Raw genomic sequence first — 21329 nt, 5'->3', positions numbered from 1 at the left:
CCATAGTGAGAGCCTAAGAACATGAGCTCTGGAATTCAGACTGCCTGCTCACTGATAGGTATGTTGTTAAAGTCGAGTACTTTACTCTTCGTGCTTCAGGTTTATGGTCTATAAAGTGCAATTCGTAATAGGACCTACCTCTCAGGAATTTCATCAGGATTAAGTAAGGTGATACATAGAAAGTTCCCAGCACATAGTAAGCATTAAACAAATATTAGCTGTTGTCATCGTAATACCAGAAATGCATCATGATCTCTTAATATAATACACATCAACAATGGGTAAAAAAGTTTTAAAACAGAATGAATTTAAAAGATAAGGTTTTTGATAAAAGTCAACACTCATCCTTGATTATCCGTTAACCATTAAAAAACTAGAACAAGGAGAATACTTCATTAACATAATAAAAATACTTAACCCCTCAGGAAACATTTCACTTAACAGCTAAATAGTTGAACATATGATTTGATTTAGCATATTATTTAACATGATAAAAATATGAAACATACAGAAGAGACATAACTATTGAAAGCAAGGAGAAATATAATTTTTTTGAACAAGAGAGGATTATCTCCTAGGAGGAGAGATGAGAGAGGAACAAGGAAAATTAACTGAGATACATTTAGAATGACAATAGTTCAAATACACTGTTGAGTACAAAATGAATATACAAAATGAAAACTTTCCAAAATCCAAAAAGTAACCATTTAGAAAGCAGGACATGAGAAAAGGAAGACCCTACGCACCTCTGGAAAGAATGAACCAAACACACAAAATAACTATAAATAACTCTAGCAAGAAGTAGGTTGTCCTTGTGTTAAAACAAGCAAACTAAAAACGTAAAACCTTAACTTGATGAGAGATGTAGAATATCTGGATAAATAGAGAAACATACTGTATTCCTGGAGGGAAAAACTGAGTATTTTAAGAAGATTTGTGTTCCCAAATTAATTTATATACCAATAAAATCAAAATTAGATTTTGGAGGAAACTGAACAAAATTATTCTCATGTTTAATTAGAGTAATAAACAGGAATGAACAGCCTTTACCTTTTTTCTGTTAAACAAAGGATAATGAGGAAAGAACAACAGATATTATAACATGTAAATCTACATTAAATATGTTACTACTGACAGAGATCAGCAGCACAGATAAAACACCTTAGAACCTAACTCTATTATTTATAGAAATTTGATAAATGATAAAAGTAATATGGAGAAAAATCAATGGAGGAAATAATGAATTATTCCATAAATGATGTGTAAATCTTTGTTAGCTCTTTAGAAAGAGAATTTTCAGTGCTAAGAGCATAGATAATTTCACATTGATTTAAAATTAAATGCAAAAAATTGAACAACAACAAAATGATATTTATCTTCTCAGTAGATAGGAAAGGCTTACTAAGCACTAAAATAGTGAAAGAGTAGTAAAAGAAATCAGCTCAAAATGAAATGTTTGATACAATTACCTCTATAAAATTTGAAACTTCTCTAAGTCAAACCAAAAATTAAACAAAAACTAAAAAGTAAACAACAAACTAGAATAGTACTTATAACAGATATAACAAAAGTTTAATAACTATATAAAGAGCTCCCAGAGATCAATATAAAGAATTACAAATTATCTGAAAAAACAAGTGAGCCACAGATATTAAGAGGCAAATAGGAAATGCATTAACAGAGGGAAATACAGATTGTTAATAAACATGCAAATAATATTAATAGTAACAAAGGAATGCATATTAAAATAAAGCATATTCATCTATACATTAGCAAAGACTTTTGAAAGATTAAAATAAGTTCTGGGAAAGATTTGGAGAGAGAATCATTCTCATGTAGAGCTGGCAGACATAGGAATTGTTTCAAGCTTTCTGGATAGCAGTTTGGCAATGTGCATAAAGAAGTAATAAAAATATTCATGTCCTTCAACTAGTTATTTCCACTTTTAGGAATCTCTTTGAAGGAATTATCCAGAAAAGCAAGCAGAGTTTTATTCCAGAGTTTTCATTGCAGCATTGTCCGTAAGCAGGAAAGAACTCCCTAAATTTCTAACAATAGAGAGATGGTTATGTAAATCACAGTAGAGCATATTATAGAATATTGTTCAGGCATAGAAATGTTTTTGAAGAGTATTTGATGGCATGGCCAAAAGCATTGTGTGCTCTCAGTTATGTTAAAAAAAAATTGTGAGCTATGAATAGAAAATATACTGTAGAAAAATACTGCATAATGTTATTGAAGATTATCACTCAAAAGGGGATTGTGATGAATTTTATTTTGTTTCCTTGTGCTTTCCAACTTATCTACAATGAGCATATTGTTACTTTATATTTACAGAAAATATTCAGTCTGTTTTTAAAAGAACTTAGGCAACTCTCCTGTAATGATGCAGGTTTTGTTTGTTTGCTTGTTTAATCAGAGAAGTCTTGAGAAATACTCACCGATGACCTCTGCAATCATGAAAACTAAGCATGTTCCTGAAGCAGCACAGAGTTTCCACTTGGCATAGACTTGCTCCTTTGCCCTGTTCTCTGTGGCCTTGGAGTTGCTGTGGCAGTGATACATGGCTCCTGACTCTGGCTCCTCTGGCTTCTCTCCAGGCCGTTGATCTTTATTCAAGGGTTTCTGCTGGAGTTCCATGCTGAGGATGAGTTTGACAGAGGCAAGAAGTGAACATGGTTGCAAACAAACCTCTCACTGACAGCCCTACCCATTATCAGAACTGCTATGAGGACATTTGCTGACTAGCTAGGAACTTATAATTCATGGCTCCTTCTACAAGAAATATCAAATGTAAGGAACAAGTGAGAAATTTCCTTCTGAATTCTCAACTACAAACAGAGTTTTGCTTTTATTTAGGCAAGCTCTTACTCAGTCTATACTACCAGTGATTAAAAGAAAGTAAAGGAAAAGGAGAAAGGAAGCAGATACATTTTGGTGCATTTCCTTCACAGTCAGTTCACTTTGAAAACATTTTGGACACTGCTATAAATTTTAAAAGGGGCAGTAATGAGGTTATTATTATTAACGAGTAATGTGTGTACGAGTCAGCCTGGTGATTCAGACACTCACTATTGCATGGCAACACTCTCCCTTTCTTCTGCACAACAACATTGTTAATAGATCATAGCACTTTTTCCTGATGATTCCATATGAACCCTCAGAAACCTTCTTAACACAGCTTTGCAGAAGTCTCTACCAATCTATCAAAGTTGTAATGAGAGTTAAACCTACTTATACTTCCAAAAGCAGGCAGTGCCTATCAGTTCTATTCAAATATAAAGCATTTATAGAAATATAGAGCCATTTATAGAAATACAGAATTTCACAAATGCAAAGATTGTAGATAACATTTAGTCCAACCCACAGTTTCTTACCTGAAGTAATTAAGATTCAGAGAGGTTAAGTAATTGCCTGAGGTCAAATAGCCAGGAAATGGGAGAGCTGGGACTCCAAGCCTAGTGTTTTTTCCACTATGCCCACACTGCCTCTCTACCTGAACATTGGTACACCTAAAACCAATTTTTACTGATGCCATGATCTTGAACTAATCAGATTTGTATTTTTTAATAAACTTATTAGAAGACATTAATAAGATTCTTAGGAGTAAGAACTTTACATTCATGACTTTGAAAGGTATAAAAATGGAAATAAATTATTTTCCTCCACTTGAAGAGTTACTTTGTCTTATCACCATCCACAAAAAGATCTGATGGTTTTGGCTTAAGTGATGATTATTATTACAATTCTAATTATCCTTATATTTGGGGGGTTTTCCTGAATAAAATAACCTACATATTCATTATAGAAAACCTGGAATTACAGAAAGGCACAAAGCAGAGGGAAAAAAATCACTAATAAATTACCACCAAGAGACAACTATTATTGATAGTTTTTTGTTTAGCTTTGTAATAAATAAATACTGTTTTTACTTAGAGTCCATATTAATTAGGATGTTTTTGATAGCAAGTACAGAAAACAAAGCTCATGCTAGGTAAATTAACAAATGGGAATTATTGGTTCTGCAACTGAAAACATCTAGAAGTATCAGGCTTCAGCCTGATTTATCAAAGCTCCAGATGCATTGCTCTGCAGTTCTCAACTACTCTTCAACCTCAGGCTGGTTTTCCTCATGTAGTGGAATAGTTGCCCAAGATAATCAGGACTGTGTACTTGTTTTTTCTTATACAGCGAGAAAGAGTGTTCATTCTCCCAACTGCAAAACAGGAGTCCTGAGTTGCATGCTGATTTGGCCAGCCTCTGTAGCCAGAGGACTATGGATGTGCTAATTGGCTTAGACCTTGTTACAGCCAGAAGATTGGCTAAACCCAACAACGCTGACTCCTGGAGCTGAGAGTGGGGGTAAATGCTACCCAAATCACATGACTGCAACTCAGTGGAGATGGGCTGGAATAGATGGTGGATGAAATGACAGTGTCACAATAGGATTCCACCAAAGATACAGCTTTGGAACCTAATTTTTAGCTGTATATATTGTTAACATTTTCTCAATTTATTAAATATTCTATATCATTAGTTTAACATACAGAGAGCATTATATTTAGTATAGATATGTCACAACATAAGTAACTATTTTCTATTATTGAACAATTGACTCTTTTCCAATTATTTGGCACCACTGTGATTCATATCCTTATAGTTATCCTTTGCTAAATATATTATTATCTCCTTAAAATGCAATTCTGAAAGGGGAATTACTTGGCTAAAGAGTATCTACATTTTAGGCTTCCCTGGTGGCACAGTGGTTAAGAATCTGCCTGCCAATGCAGGGGACATGGGCTCGAGCCCTGGTCCGGGAATATCCCACAGGCCGCGGAGCAACTAAGCCCGTGCGCCACAACTACTGAGCCTGTGCTCTGGAGCCCATGAGCCACAGCTGCTGTACCTGCGTGCCACAACTACTGAGCCCCCGTGCCGCAACTACTGAAGCCCGAGCACCTAGAGCCTGTGCTCTGCAACAAGAGAAGCCACTGCAGTGAGAAGCCCACGCACAGCAACAAAGAGTAGCCCCCACTCGCCGCAACTAGAGAAAGGCCGCGTGCAGCAACGAAGACCCAACGCAGCCAAAAATAAATAAATAAATAAATTTATTTTAAAAAAAAGAGTATCTGCATTTTTAAGGATTTTGATGTGTATTGCCAAATTGGCTTCAGAATGTTTTTGCCGATGATGTTAATAGCACTCAGGGTTTTGAGCAATTCCAAGTAATCTTCATATTGGAATAAGAACTATTTGGCAAGAGGCACATAGAGTACTCATACCTATAAATTTTCACCTTTGTAATGTGATACATACCCTGATAATAAACAACATATATAAGGTAGTAGTGTTAGTCACCAATGGTCATCGACTCAGAGGAGCCAGAGAACTAATAAGAAAACATGGTGGAGGTTTCCTTTTTCCTTGTGCTGAGAAGGCAGTGTGAGCAGGACAGGGTCACCAAATATTCTGGCATTGTTCATATGACCACTCTGGCCATATGAAGCTTTACTTTATTTTCTATTTTTCGTGAATCTTGTGGGCAGAGAAAACCAGGTGGTGAGTGACTGAGATAGAACTTATCCTGGAACAGTTTAGAAGGCAGACCAAGGCAGGAATTCCACCAGGGGAACAGCCTGTGAGCAATGCCACAAGAGGAAAAGTGCAAGAAACCTGGCCAGTTTTTACTTTTAAATACTGCTACCTTGTCCTAGACCTAAGATTAACCAATTTGGATACATTTTGAGCTGAGATTGTTCCTTGAAGCACTAAGCCAGAAATCCAGAACAAGACTGAAATTGGATACAGTGTGTTCACATGTGTGTATGTATGTGTTTTATGAGGGGAGGTGGGAGTCCACCATCTTCGCTGGGCTCCCCAAAGGGTCTGTGATTCCAAAAGAAGTTAAAAAACTGAAGTTAAAATATATTCCTCATCATCTCATAAGAGCAAAGTGGTCTAAGTGTCTCTAGATGCAGTGCAGGCTCTTGATCTGAAAAGTGATGCAAATTATAAGAAGAATTTTAAAACGAAGGTTCTAAAAAGCAAATGCTAGAATGCATCAAAATATGAAATGTGAATTTACTTTCAAAGAATAAATCACCAGAGGTCACCACACATTCAAATATGGCTGACACTTTGAAGAGTAGGAACAATAGGCCAGAGCAAAGAAACTTACTGTAGCATCAAAAAGAAAAACCGGGGAGAAACAGAGAAGAAAAATAGGGAAATATTACAAAAGTTGATGTCAATAGCCTAGAACTTAGAGTTCATCTCTTAAAATAAGAATTAGAAAATGGAGCTTTATTTTGTGATCTTGGAGAAACATTATCTTTTTTAATTTTTGATCTTGGAGAAGCATTTTTGTCTGTTGGTAGAAGTCAAACCCCTTTGGTTCTATATCTCTTAAGTGGAGCTGGTAATATTTTTCACACTCTTACTTCACATGTTGACTATATAAAATCACTTTGTTTTTATACTTTCACATTACCTTTCCCAAGAGCCTTAAATCACTCCTCCTGTTGAGAGAGGAGATAAAATCTTAGGTCCCGCCATGCATTTCTAACGCTTCATGTATTCATTCATTCAACAAATTGCATGCCTGCACCATCAGAGGTGCTAATGATACCATGCCTTTGAGACAAGCAAAGTTCTTGACCTAAGAAGCTTATATCCTAGCAGAGGGGAACACAGCAAACCAGCTGATAGTAACAGAGGCTGTGTAGTATCATGGGCAGTGACTGGGAGAGGAAAGGTGAGGCTACCTGCAATAGAGTGGTAGGGGAAGGCACCTCTGTAGATGATATCTCAGCAGTAACTTAAAAGATAACCAGGAGCAGACCCACATGAAGGAGGAACATCACAAGCAGTGGGCATTGCTGGTGCAAAAGCCCAAAGGCGAGAAAGAGCTTGTCTTGTTCAGAAGCTTGTCCTGAATAGAAAGGAAACTACACAGTGGCCACTGTAGCATGAAGAGAGAGTGAAATTGGATGAAGTCAAAGAAGTAGGCAGAAGTCAGATCATGCAGAACTCTGTGGGCCATTGTAAAGGGTTTCATTTTCTTCAAAATGTAAATGGAGGAAGTTGGAAAGTTTTGACTAGGGAAGTAACATTATGTGGTTCATATTTCTAAAATGATCATTTTGGGTGTTGCTTGGAAGGCTAGAGTATAGTGAGCAAAATATGGAGACCATTTATTTGATTAAATGTTATGAGGGAGTGGGGAATAGAAATGTTCACCTAACAGGTGTAATTTCTTGTCCCAGACCAGCTATCCAATGTTCCACCCCTTTTTTAAACAGCTTTATTAAAATATAATTCATATACCACAAACCCATTTAATGTATATAATTAATGGGTTTTAGCATATTTACAAAGTCATACAACCATCACCACAATCTAATTTAGAACATTTTCATCACCCCAAAAAGAAATTCCATACCCAGTAAATCCACAGTCTCCTTACACACAATCCTACCTCAGGAAATCGCTAATCTTATTTCTGTCTTTATAAATTTGCCTATTGTGGACATTTTCTATAAATGGAATCATACATTATGTAGATTTTGTGACTGGTTTCTTTCACTTAGTATAGTGTTTTCAAGGTTCATCCATGTCATAGCAAATATCAGTACGTCAGTACTTTATTGCTTTTTATTTCCAGATAGTACTCAGTTGTATGGATATACATCTGATGGACGTTTAGGTTGTTTACATTTTTTCAGCTATTATGAATAATGCTGCTTTGAAAATTTGTATACAAGGTTTTGTGGAAGTATGTTTTCATTTCTATTGTATGTTTTCATTTCTGTTTTTCTATCTGTGGAATATTGAACTCATAGAATAAGTTGGAAAATGTTCACTCTTATTTTTTGGAAGAATTGATATTAATTCTATTTTACATCTTTGGTAGAAGTCATCAGTGAGACATCTGGGCTTTCTTTGTGTGAAGCTAATATAATCTCTTTACTTGTTATTGGTCTACTCAGATTTCTATTTCCTCTCGAGTTTGGTAGCTGATATCTTTCTATGAATTTTTCCATTTCATCAAAGATTATATGCATTTTATTTTATGTGATTTATCTTTAAATCAATTAAGAGAAAAAAAGAGAGTAAATATACTGTCTTTTATAATTATCTACATAATTACCTTTACTGATGCTGTTTGATTTTTTGTATGTTGACTCCAGTTAATGGCTGGTGTCATTTGTTTTAAGCCTGAAGAATTTCCTTTACTATTACTTGTAAAATGAACCTGCTAGCAAAAAGTTCTCTCAATTTTTATTCATTTGAGAATTTCTTTATTTCACCTTCATTTTAGAAAGATAGTTCTGTTGGATAAAAGTTGATTGATTGGCAGGGTTTGTTTTTTTCTTTCAGTACTTTAAATATGCTGTCCCACTGCCTTCCAGCCTCCTTTGTTTCTGATAGAAGTCAGCTGTTAATCTTACTGAGAAACTCTTGCTCACAATGGGTCTTTTTTCCTCTTACTGCTTTCAAGATTTTTCTGTGTGTTTTGCTTTCAGTATTTTAACTATGATGTGTGTGTCAGAGTATAGATCTGTTTGCCTTGATTCTTCTTAGAGTTTGTTGACTATCATGGATGTATAAATTAGTATTTTCACCAAATTTTGAAATTTGTTCCTTTGAATGTTTTTCTGCTCCTTTTCTGCCTCCTCTCTTTCTGGTATTCCCATTATGTATATGGTAGGACATTTAACTATGTACCACATTTCTCTGAGGCTCTGTTAATTTTTATTCATTCCTTTTTCTCTCTGTACTTTATGTTGCATAACTATTGACCTGTTTTCACAGTCACTGATTCTTTCTTCTGCCAGCTCATATCTACTGCTGAGTCCCTTTGTTCCATTTATTGTACTTTTCAACTTCAGAATCTGGTTCTTTTTTATAATTTCTATCTATTATTACTGATATTCTCTATGTGATGAGACATTGTCATCCTGCCTTTCTTTAATTCTTTAAACATGATTTTCTTTAATTCTTTGAACATATTTATAATAGCTGCTTTAACTCTTTGAATGCTAAGTTCAACATGGGGGCCCTTTCAAAGGCAGTTTCTATTACCTGCTCTTTTTACTGTTTATAGGTTATCCTTTCCTGTTCCTTTGCATAGGTTGTCATATTTTTCTGGAAACTGGATGTTTTAGGTAATATATTGTAGCAATTCTGAATACTGATCCCCAGTGGGCTTGTTATTGTTGCTGCTTACTTGTTTGCTTTTTTATTTGGTTAGTGAATTGGCTTGTCTAGTTCAGTGGAGTATTTTCTTTGACCTTCCCTGCTGTGTAGCCTCTATTGCCATTCCTCAGAGAGTGCAGCCTTGGACATGTGCACACAGTTATCCTTACCTCCCCCTGTCCCCTTTCCCAGGGATGGTGATCATTTTCATCATGTTTGCTTTGACTGTCTTTTTCCATGCTCTCACTGTTAAGCTTCTGGCTGCTCTGCCTGTGTTGGTATCACACTCAGCTCTTGTCCTCCTTAATCACTTGCTGATTGCTCTAATGTTTTCAGCAGTATCCTGAGGCATAAATTACAATATTATCCAATTAAATTTGGGCCATGTATTAGTCTACTCTAGCTTCTATAGTAAAATACTACAGACTGGGTAGCTTGAACAACAGAAATTTATTTTTTCATAGTTCTAGAGGCTAGAAATCCATTATTAAGGTGCTGGAAAATTTGGTTTCTGGTTTTGGTGGTCCTGGCTTGTAGATGGCTGTCTTCTTGCTATGTTCTCACATGGTAGAAAGAGAGAGATCTCTGGTATCTCTTCCTCTTTTATAAAGACAGCAGTTCTATCTATCAGGACTTCACCCTAATGACCTCATTTAACCTTAATCATCTTAAAGGTCCTGTTTCCAATATAGTCATATGGGAGCTAGGGTTTTAGTATATGAATTGTGGAATGACAAAAACGTTCAGTCCATAAGAGCCTTCTTACAGGGATAGTATTTGAGGCTAATCTTTGTGGCTTGTGCCAACTCCAGGAGGGCTCATTTTACCTGTCTTTCCCTAGCTGTTTCTGTTAAACTTCTAACTGGTCTACCATTTAGCTTGTTGCTCTGATGAAGCAACCAGCCTGCTCTTGATTGCTCAACAGCAAAATCCTCATTGTTTTTGACAGTGCCCTTATGCTTGAAATATCCCATGTTCTGTTCCAAAGAAACTTTTAGCCGATGTATCATCAGTCCTCTAAGGGAAAGATGCATAGCTCGCTGTTCTTATAGCCTGATTCTCCCATGGGCAGAACCTCTGCATCACTGCCCCAAAACTGAGAGAAGGAACAGTGACCCACTTATCCTGGAGTGCCACCTCTGCTCCATAAGTGGGTGGTGAAGAACCTCACCCTATGTGTGAGCCAGGGCAGGGGTGTTCAGGAGCTTGCTGCTCCTGGACCGTGAGCAGGGATTAGGTGAAGGAAGGGGGCCCCAGTCCTCTTGGCCATGTCTGCATTGAATACAGGTTCTATAATATGGAGCTGGGGCCATTAGAGATTCCAGCAGCCCTTTGCTCTAGGGGTGAACTGTAGCCCCAGTTGGAAGCTGGGAGCAAAAATAAATTTCTGTTGTTTAAGCTACCCAGTCTGTAATATTTTACTATAGAAGCTGGGAGAGAGAGATCCCTGTCTTTTGGCCACATCCAACCAGAGTAGAACTTCCATCACAACAAGCTTGGAGGGGAAAGAGGTTAGTGGGGCAGATCATGGCTCAAATGCCACAGACTCTTTTTTTTTTTACTGAGATTTAGTAGATTTTCTTGAATAAATCTCAGTTTGCTGTATGCCCTTAAGACAATTTCCAGAGACTAAACTGTTGGAGTTTTTTTAATATTATTTTTACCAGTAAAATGGTAAAAACGTTTCACTGGGGAAGGAGGTCCATTGAGCTACTTACACCACCATTCCAGAAGTCCTGCCATCCCAAACACACATACACACACACACACACACACACACACACACACACACACACACACACATACACTTTAAGGCTTCACATTGAAAAGATTCCAGTACTTTGTCCCTACCATCTTGCCCTGCCCTCACATTCCCTGCACTTCTTTAATATACAACTTGGGAAAAAGAAAAGCTTGTTTCCAGTACCAAGAAAACCATATTGAGTATGTAGCTCAACTTTATACAACTATCTCTTTGCTACCATGAGCCTAAGCATAGGGAATCACATCACTGGAAAGAGAATTGGAGGGATTGGTGGGGGAGAGATTACACAGTAATACCTACAGGGCCTAATATTACTACTTCCTGTGGTAAAATGTCTCTAAAATTATGTCCAACAATTCCTGTCATCTTATATGCACATGCCAGCAAGAGATGGAATCCACTGTGCCACCCCTTGAATCTCAGACTTGGGACTTGCTTTAACCCATCAAATGTGGTAAAAATGGTGCTGTGCCAGTTCTGGTCTTAGGCTGTCTGACACCTGTCAGCTTCCACTGCTGCTCTCTTGCTCCCCTGAACTGCCATATAAAAAAGTCCAAGCTAATCTGATAAAATGAGACACCACACAGAGAGAGAAGCCATGGGAAGGAGAAAGAAGACCAGTCAAAGCTAACACAAAGACCCCAGACAAGTAAGTGAAGCCATCCTTGACCTTCTAGCACATCCCAGACACCAGCAGAATGCAGCCTCACAAGCAAACCTCGATAACTCCACATGGAGCGAGAACTGTGATTAATAAAATGATTGTTGTTGAAGCCACTACATTTTGGGGGTAGTTTCTTGCACAACAATAGATAACTGAAGCACTCTTGTTGTGTAATTAGAGAATACATATTCCTTCTATATAAGTTTCTTAACAGATGATAACAACTTAAATAGAAAGCTGATGATAAGTAGAAAAAAAGAGAAGGAAGGAGAAAAGAGAAGGACCTTCAGGGGACAAAGTTACCTCTGAAATAGAGATAGAACAAAATATATGAGAAAGGAGATTGGGAGAGGTGAGGAAAAGTGAATTAGTGAGGGGATCAAGGTTCATATGAGCTCAGGAGGAAAGAGATTAAGGACCCAGGAGGACACATGGTGAAAGTGTGTGTGCAGGAGAGGGGGAGGGGAGCAAAATTCACAAACAGGAGGCATGGTCCACATCTCAACTCTGCCATAATTAGACATCCAACCTTAAAAATGGCATTTATTCTCTCTGGAATTCACTTTCCTAACTGGTGAAATGAGGGATCAGGATAAATAATCTCATCTAGGTTCAATTGGTTTTTTTTGGAAAGAAAATAAAAATGAGTTTGACAGTTTTTATCATCACCGTATCCTGAAAACCATACCAGTTCATGAGGTGAATGAGACCCTATAACCATAAACAGTTGGCTTTATTTGCATAACAGAGTGCTAATGGTCTAGTTTCATGAGAAGGGAAATACTGCTATTTTAATAATGTAGAGATGCTCTATTAATAGTGTCCACAGTGTTAACAATTTGTTGTTCAAAATTTCTGCCTGACCTAATGTGAGGCTATGTCGTTTATGTCAATAAATCACATCTAATATTATTTTCTTAGAAAAATAGTTCTTACAGTGTGAGGTAATAGATGTGCTAGACTCTTTGTCATATGTATTTTTAAAGCAAAGTTATAAATATCCTAAGAAAAACTCCTTTTGCAGTTGCTTAAACATTCGATGCTGTCAAACACAATGCCGCTACTCTTTGGAATATTAATTTGTTTTCATGAAACACACAAAAACATTACACATTTTATTAATGGGTAAGTATTCTCTTAAATTCTGCTTCTAACATGAATTTATTTCAGATTCTCATTCATTTATCTATGTATTCTGAGTGTGTTTCTCTTTGCTCCCCACTTGGATTGAATTCCCCAGATGTACCAAAGTCTCATTCTTATTTGTCTCTGTCTTTACCAGGAAATTATCTCAGTCAGGAAAACTTTCCTAACACTACTTCCTATGTAGGGTTTCCCTAACCCTATTCTAACTCCTTTTTATTTTTTTCAGTTCTCAGCCTATCACTTCTGAAAAGCTTTCTCTGACTCCCAAAGTCCAGCAAAGACCTAGGTTCCCTTGAGGTATTCTTACTGTATACCCCCAGAATAACACACATGCTATTTTGTAATTGCCTGTTTCTTATATGCATTCCACATTAGACTCAGGCTTTCAAGAGGACAGAGATACAGGACTAGGAATATTTTAGTCTCCAGTATATATACACATGTTCAATCAATTACTGTTAAATAAGGGGGAAATGAATGAATATATTGCACATGGCGCTGTAGGAGATAGTAAAAAGAACTAGAGCTATGTAGAACATTAAGCTCAGCTATATTTATTGTAGGTGTGTATACGTGATAATGATATTATATACCTAAGAAAATAGCAATTAACTTAAGATCAGTGTGACCACAATTTGCACGTAGTTGAAAAGCCTTAATTCTTTCTAAATATAATTTAATAAAATTTACTATCTATCTTAAAAGTGTGAATAATTGAGGAAAAGAAAGGGAAACACATCAGACTGTGTATGTCTGTTTTTTAGAAGAAAATCTACAGATGAAAAATATACTAATAAAATATGTCCTTCGTACACTCAGGATATTTAAGGAAGCAAATCAACTATACAGAGTATTGCCTTTTTCAGGATAAGAATTATATAAGTTGGCCAACAGTTTATAAAATTTTACAAAACGCCCCCAAGTTGCAACAGCAAAAGTTTCCAATTCTGAAGCAGTAGGATCTAGGGACTTAGTGAATACTCAAGACACAGAGAATTGTGAAACAGCATCAGATGTCTGTTACCTGTCTAGTGTGAAGGCGTACATCTTGGTGGCTTTGTCATTCACAAGATAAGTTCTTTCAAGAAACTCCATGGTGGCCAGGATAGAAGATGTTGGTGTTGGTGTTGGTGATGGTGGTGGTGTTACTGTGGCGACGGCTGGTGCTCTTTAACTCACTGTCCAGTTTTGGAAGCAAAACAGCATTACGATTATTCACACACTTTCCAAAGAAAAAATGAAAAGGCTTCTGGGATTACATTAACAAGCCTCTCACGTCAATGTTCTTGATAGATCTGCTAAAACTACGGTCTGTTTGGAATGTTACCTGGCTTCATTCTCTCACCCACAGGAACTACCTTCCTGCAGGTAGGATCACATGACGTGTGTGTGTACGCGCGCGCGTGCTTCCCACGCCATCTGATTCCACTGTGCTGTCTAGGAGGTAGAGGAGCTCAAGGGTTACCCGCTAATTGCTGATGTAGGGGTTTGGTCTTCAGAGCACACCTGGGCGAGCTCAAACAGCTGCCTTTCTGTACACTAATATTTTTTCCCTCCCTTATTTTTTTTTTTTTTTTTTTTTTTGGCAGTGGATGGGGAGGTCTCTGAACCTAAAAGCATTTCTCCTAGGATTTAGTTCTAAAATGCCCTCTAAGCAGCTGTCAAGATTTACTTCTCTTCTCCTAGGACCATTTGGGGGTTTCACTACTGAAGAGAGGACATGGATCATTAGTTACTGAAGTCTCTAATCTGAAACAGTTCCTGGTGCAGCAGCTTTGAAACCCTTTTGACAGACAGGAGAAGGGCAGTCTCGGCTTCTAAATAAGTAAGAGCCCCCAAGCACAAAAGAACCAGAATGAGCTGTGTTCTCCCTGGCCAGGGTACCCTCTGCTGAGGACAAAAGACCAGCCCAAGGAACCCCTACCAGGCAAACCCATCGCAACTCTTAGAAATGGGCTCTTCTGAGTTGATCCCAAGAGACCTTCAACCCCCAGACTCCTATGAATTTTATTTCATTACAAAGAACTTTCCTTTCCAAATAAGAGAAAGGACTGTAGTCCAAGGACAACAGCCTCGACACACGGCAGACATTTACATGTGGGCCAAAGAGCATCCAAGACCTATAGGGATGCATGCAGGGGCAGGCGAGTGCAGAGAGGAGAAGAGGGCGTAGACCCTCCACCTCTGAGTCCTCATTTCCTTCTTCATCTGTTGACACTAACTCCCTAGGGAGAGCACTCAGAGTGGTGTAGTCCTGGAATAGCCCAGTGGCCCAGCATCTTGGAAATCTGCCCATACTGCTGAGCAGAGATCACCCACAATGACCTAGTAGAATAAATATTGTCTCCTGGAAGGAAAGTGGGGTTCAATGGCAATGGCTGTAGGCAGTGAGGGGAGAAGTCACCTTTGGCTGAGCGTGAGAACGCCAGGTCTTCTATCATATCTGTCGTGAAGCTGTACCTCTTGTTGATTTTAACATTTCAAACTCTCTCCCCTGGAACATAAATTCTTAGGTCTTTTCGTATGGCCCTATTGCCTACCTGGTCATTAACTTTGCTCTGACAGATGGAAACTGGAGAAATGGCTCTGGGAGGCCATTTTTCTTTGCAGGAGAAATTCTGGGTCTAGTAAAGTATTTCCTTCTCTTATATTCTTACTCTTAACTTCGCAAAATAATAGGCTATTCTGTGGAGGCAAAAGTAAGAAACCAGAAAAGAATTACTAATCTATCGTGTGACGTGTTGCCATACTTTACAGCTTGAATCAATTGTGAGTAGTTTCTAGCACATAATAAGAGAAAAAGAATTCGAGTGAATGAGTGTCAAAAAGTGAAGAAACTACGTAAAACCAGGCTGAAATCCATTAAAGATTAGTGCAAAGCAGAGGAGATAAGTATTATTTAAATGCAGGAAAGAGAATATTTGGCTATAGATTTCAACAGGGGAAAAGCAATCTGGAAGTTTGAGGTTCCACACCACAAGTTTGGTCACTAGCCCATATATAGCTGCACATATGTTTATGATTCTATAACTATGAAGATATATACTATTGATAGTTTGTTAATGTGAATTGTTTGTGAGACGAGGATAGAGTGAGGATATATGAGAAGGGCAGAGTAGGGCTGATATAGACAGAGTAAGGTGGAGATGGGAAAAGAGGAAATGGGAACTCAAGCAAAAAAGGACAAGAAAAAAAATGTATTCTATGATCTCTCCTGTTTATAAGTTGAAGTATATATATATATAAAATTGCCATTTTTGTAGACCCAATATAGTCTAAAATCAGCAATTTCATATGATTCTACTTAAATATATATGCACACATGTATACATACTTATAAAATGTATATGTGTACATGTGTGATACATTTAAAAATAAAAAATTAAGTGTGCATGCTTTAAAACTATAGGGAAATTAGGTACTATTTTCCTCAAAGCTTTGTGAATTTCCAAGTGCTACCCTTGGAGATAACTACTTTACTATAAATCAAAGCTTCTGGTGTAAGAGCAGGGAACAGCGGATTACAACAAATAAAACCTTTATGTTAAAGAAAAGTAAGTTTTGCTACTACAAATTTAAATGTAAAGTTACGATAAGAATTGTAAGCATGTTATGTTATGTAAGATACTCATCTGTTGATTAGCTTATCTTATAAACCCCTTTTTAACTGCACCATCATGCCCTTTCCCCCCAGTATTTTGTCAGCACAATGTTTATGAAAAATTACCCATCCTCCCTGACTAACCTTTGGCCCACTTTGGCATACACAGCCCACCAAGGGCTACTGGCCCAAATCAGACTCCACATGAGTCACAAAATATGTATTCAGAAAGCAATGCAGATCAAAAAAGAAAATCCCCTATCTTGTTGACAAGTCAGTTTTGGTGGGCATTTGCTGCTCATCCCAGTTTCCTAGGCAACCAGCTTCCAAACCGTCCTGAATTACAGGTTGTCCTCTCTGCCCACTCTCCATCACAAGCTTGTAGCAACTGAAGGGGCAACACAATTTATAATAGTTAACTCTGGGAAGAAATATTCTGTCAGCCACAAGAACATAACTGACACAACCAAAGATCTCGTTCTGCTCCCCAGTGCTGACTATTGTCGACAACAATTTCTTAATAGGATTTTACAAGTGGTAGCTAATACGTGTGCAAAAATAATTTACACACGTCTTACACATAGTTTGCTATTTCACTCTCAGAAAGGATGTGTGTATTTATGCAGAACCATTGTAATCATCCCTACACACTAAAGTACTGAGTTCTCACTATTTGCATTCCCAAAATTTAAACTCATATTTCAGGAATACTTCATCTTGTCATTGTTTGCATATGACTATTCCTTAAAAAGACATTTGAAAATGTGCTTGTTTTAAGTAATAAGTGTGGATTCTCATCCTGTTTGTATCTTTCTTGTTTATGTGTAGAGGCCGTGGAGTGAAGTGGTTTAATGTATGGACTTTCAAATGTACAGACAGACTTAGTTTCAGTTTCTGGTTTGGCCATTTTCTTACATATATGACCTTGAACAAGTTGCCTGACCTCTACTGTTTTCCATTTCTCATCTGTAAAATGGGGACATTAATAGAATCCATCTTACAGACTTCTTGTGAAGAGTAGAAGAGATATTGTGTATAAAAGTTCTCAGCGTAGTATCTGCCATGTGACCAATTTTATCTAGATGTGAGTTGCTATGTACTTGGCCATGTCTAAGTATAATACCTTGGCTGTCCCTGAGAAATTGACCCCAGCCTTAGTAGAGGCTAGGAATTACTCAAGGAATGGAAGTAGAGGTTTCTGAAAACAAGACCTGGGAACTTGAACCCGCCATCAGCTGTATGACTTTGAGTAGCTGCCTCAAATTCTCAGGGCTCAACTTTCTCAAATAATAGATTTGTGCCTGCCTTATGCTCCCCACTTGGTAGTAGAGTGCCATTCAGAATGTGTCCTCAATAAAGAGGACACAACAGGAGAGAAAATGCAGACTCAATCAGTATAATCACCTACTAAAGATTCTGGACTTACGTATTCCCACACAGACTATAAAGACATTATTTCTAAGTTGGGTAACATTTTCTTAGCAAGGTGGCTTTATGGTTATTACTACAGTATGAGCTTTTCAAAAGTTCCACCTAGAAACTTGTAAACAAAGACACTGGAAATTTAATTGGATTGTATTTTAAAGAACATTATGAAAATTTCATTTTAATCTAAAGTGAACATGTATAAAACAAACCATCTCCTGATATTTCATACTTTACTTGAAAATGGACTGAAAGCCATCTGAGTTTTATTTTCTTCTTGATAAATTGGCACTAACTCTCTTTTTTGCGGGGGGGGGGGGGGGGGGCATTTTTATTTTTAAAGAGATTGAGCTATAGAAATGTTCCAGTGCAAATACAGCTTGTATTTGTTGAGAAAAGAAAGACTTGATAAAATATCGATACTAAAACAATGAAAGAAATATTTTATTAAGGCTGATAGATGCAAATAAATAATATAAAAATAAACAGTGTTTTGGTGGGGAGAAATATTGGGGCTAGGTGGTTAAAATGTTTACGAAGTGTATATTTTATTGATTAGTCTCCATGCCTCATGCTTCCTTTTCCAAATATTCTGCAACTTAAGCTAATTAACCCTTAAATGCACCCTCTGAGCTAGATATAGTTGACTGTGTCTTGCAAACTCCAAAGCAGTTTTCTGCTGACTTCATATTCTCACCACAGTATGTGTCTCTCTTCTTTATTTTATTTACATTGGCAAGCAAGAAAAGTTTCCAAGGACCTAAGCCATGATTTTAAGGCATTGGAATAAGAAAGGCAGACAAAAACACGCTTCCTAATATTCCAGCTCCTTGATCTATAAATGCACAGAGCATCACTGAAAACCAAAGCACTGAATTCCTGAATTTAAAAGAGAGAGGGCTTCCCTGGTGGCGCAATGGTTGAGAATCTGCCTGCTAATTCAGGGGACACAGGTTCGAGCCCTGGTCTGGGAAGATCCCACATGCCGCGGAGCAACTGGGCCCGTGAGCCACAACTACTGAGCCTGCGCGTCTGGAGCCTGTGCTCCACAACAAGAGAGGCCGCGATAGTGAGAGGCCCGCACACCGCGATGAAGAGTGGCCCCCGCTTGCCGCAACTGGAGAAAGCCCTCGCACAGAAACGAAGACCCAACACAGCCAGAAATAAATATAAAGATAAATAAATAAATAAATGATTACTAAAAAATAAAAATAAAAGAGAGAGAGAGAGAGAGCACCCTCTTGTCATTATCTGTAATGCCACCATTTAATTTTCATGAGTACAGTTTCCTTTCCTTTAGTGAAAGTCTTGAGGGGCTGATGATTCATCTTAGGCAAAGGATTTTCACAGCGAGTCCCCAGATGACTGCCAAGAAAGCAAAGGCATAGCTCATTTTCTCCTCCGAATCTCAAAGCCTGGATTTATTTGACTCGAAGCTGACAAGCCTGCCTCTCAGGAGATAGTCCAGGAGATAAGACAAAAGCTGCCTCGAAGCTTTCCTCTGAAAGGCTGGGCCATCACTTTTGATGTCAAACCCAAAGGGCATCAGAGGACAGCAGCAGGGTTTTCTGCTTGGAAGCACAACCACAAGACATCACAACTAACTCACCTCTTCTTTCGGTATCAGTGAATTTGCACCCAGTGAGTCCACATTTTTAAATGCTGCTAATCCAACTGTAGCAAATTTCACCACCACCGCCAGGGGATGAGTTCTTTGAATTTGCATCCAGTAAGACAAGTGAGGCATCATATTACCTTTTGCACCCCAAGACTCTCAGTCACCCAGATATTGGTCGGTGAGAAAAAGATGGGAATTTCCATTTCCTTCACAGTCAGCTAACTCTGAAAGAGAAGAAAAATATTTAATTATAACAAGCTAACACATAACACATCATTGAAAATATTATATTTGGCAACAGATTTTTTATGTGCCTAATATTCCCCTTTACCCTTCAGAATCTGAAACTAAGATTTTTCTGAGTCTTCACCAGAATTGTGATACTTCATCATTCACTGAATAAGCATTTCATTTTAAACATTATAAACATTCAGATTAAACTGCTACAGAAATGATACCCAAGACACAGACAATGGCAATCAGTGTCCTCCTATATTTTAAATATTATTTATGCAACAAGAATCAACATGACAAAACAGTATGAACAGTTTTTGATACAAGTTCGCTAGAATGGGATTTGTCATAGCCTGCATTTCCTAGTCACAAGTTAGTTTCCGAGAAAGCTGGTAAATAATAAACTCAGATGCCCCTTGGCCATTTTCAGTTGAAGGAAACAGAAGGAGAAATCCATTCTATGATTAATGTAATGTCCCAATGAGTACTAATTCTCCATCACTTCTTAGAATCATTGTTATTATGGATGTTGCTGTCAGCAGATGGGGAATAGTTCTTTTTTGAATTTATTTTTCATTGACGTAACATTGGTTTAAACATTATATAGTTTTATGTGTACAATATTATATTTTTATTTTTGTATACCCTACAGCATGCTTACCACCAAAAATTTAGTTTCCATTCAGCACCATGTAGTTGATTCCCGTTTATCCATTCCGTCCTCCCCTTGCCCCCTTTTCCTTCTGGTAATCAATACTCTGTTCTCTGTATTTACATGTTTGCTTTGGTTTGGTTTGTTCATTTGTTTGTTTGTTTGCTTGTTTTTTATATGCCATATAAAGTGAAATCATATAGTATTTTTCTTTCTCCATCTGACTTATTTCCCTTATTTCCATCCATGTTGTCACAAATGGCAAGATTTCATCTTTTATGGCTGAGTAGTATTCCATTGTGTACATGTACCGCATCCTTTTTATCCATTCATCCACTGATGAGCACTTAGGTTATTTCCATATCCTAGCTATTGTAAACAATGCTACAGTAAGACCTGAAACCATAAAACTCCTAGAAGAAAGCACAGGCAGTACGCTCTTTGACATGTCTTAGCAATATCTTTCCAGCTATGTCTCCTCAGGCAAGGGAAACAAAAGCAAAAATAAACAAATGGGACTATATCAAACTAAACAACTTTTGCACAGCCTAGGGAACCATCAACAAAACGAAGAGACAACCTACCACATGGAAGAAGATACTTACAAATGACATATCCAATAAAGGGTTACTATCCAAAATATATCAGGAATAGTTCTTTTTAATCTGCTTTATAATACATAGTCATTTCTCCTTTTTAATAAAGACCAGGCCCCCAACTAGATTGAGGTATACTGGTTAGACCTAATATCTGAACACACTGGATTCATTGTCTGCTCAAATATACCCTTTCCACTATTGGCTGGCCAGATTACAGGCCTCAGGCATTCCACTCTAATCCACATGGTCATTTGCTACTAATTCAAACTCTTTGCTAGGAAGATGCAATTATTTAATTTCTACCCAATGGCTTAGACAGCATGGTATACTTCCCCTGTGTTGAACTCTTCTCTGAGGATATTGCTCCTCAGGGCTGGCTTCTTTGACACCTGGATCCAGCCCAGCCACCCATTTTTAACTGACGCTG

The 21329-nt window shown here is 37.6% G+C and overlaps 1 protein-coding gene across 1 annotated transcript in view; it reads right to left on the bottom strand.

The window, feature by feature from the left end:
- Positions 1–19882, bottom strand: part of SLC30A8 (solute carrier family 30 member 8) — a 42165-nt gene extending 22283 nt beyond the window's left edge. Inside the window, exons 1-4 of the mRNA XM_068525855.1 lie at positions 19749–19882; positions 19555–19641; positions 13798–13951; positions 2442–2641 (exon numbers count right to left, since the gene is read on the bottom strand). Coding sequence (XP_068381956.1) covers positions 2442–2641; positions 13798–13868 — 271 coding nt within the window. The 5' untranslated portion in view covers positions 13869–13951; positions 19555–19641; positions 19749–19882. The remainder of the gene's footprint in view (positions 1–2441; positions 2642–13797; positions 13952–19554; positions 19642–19748) is intronic.
- Positions 19883–21329: the final 1447 nt, after the last annotated feature.

Source organism: Eschrichtius robustus, chromosome 17, assembly GCF_028021215.1.
Source record: "Eschrichtius robustus isolate mEscRob2 chromosome 17, mEscRob2.pri, whole genome shotgun sequence".
Classification (NCBI taxonomy): domain Eukaryota; kingdom Metazoa; phylum Chordata; class Mammalia; order Artiodactyla; family Eschrichtiidae; genus Eschrichtius; species Eschrichtius robustus.
The sequence above is the reverse complement of the archived record's forward strand: the minus strand, read 5'-3'. Positions and strand labels throughout refer to the sequence as shown.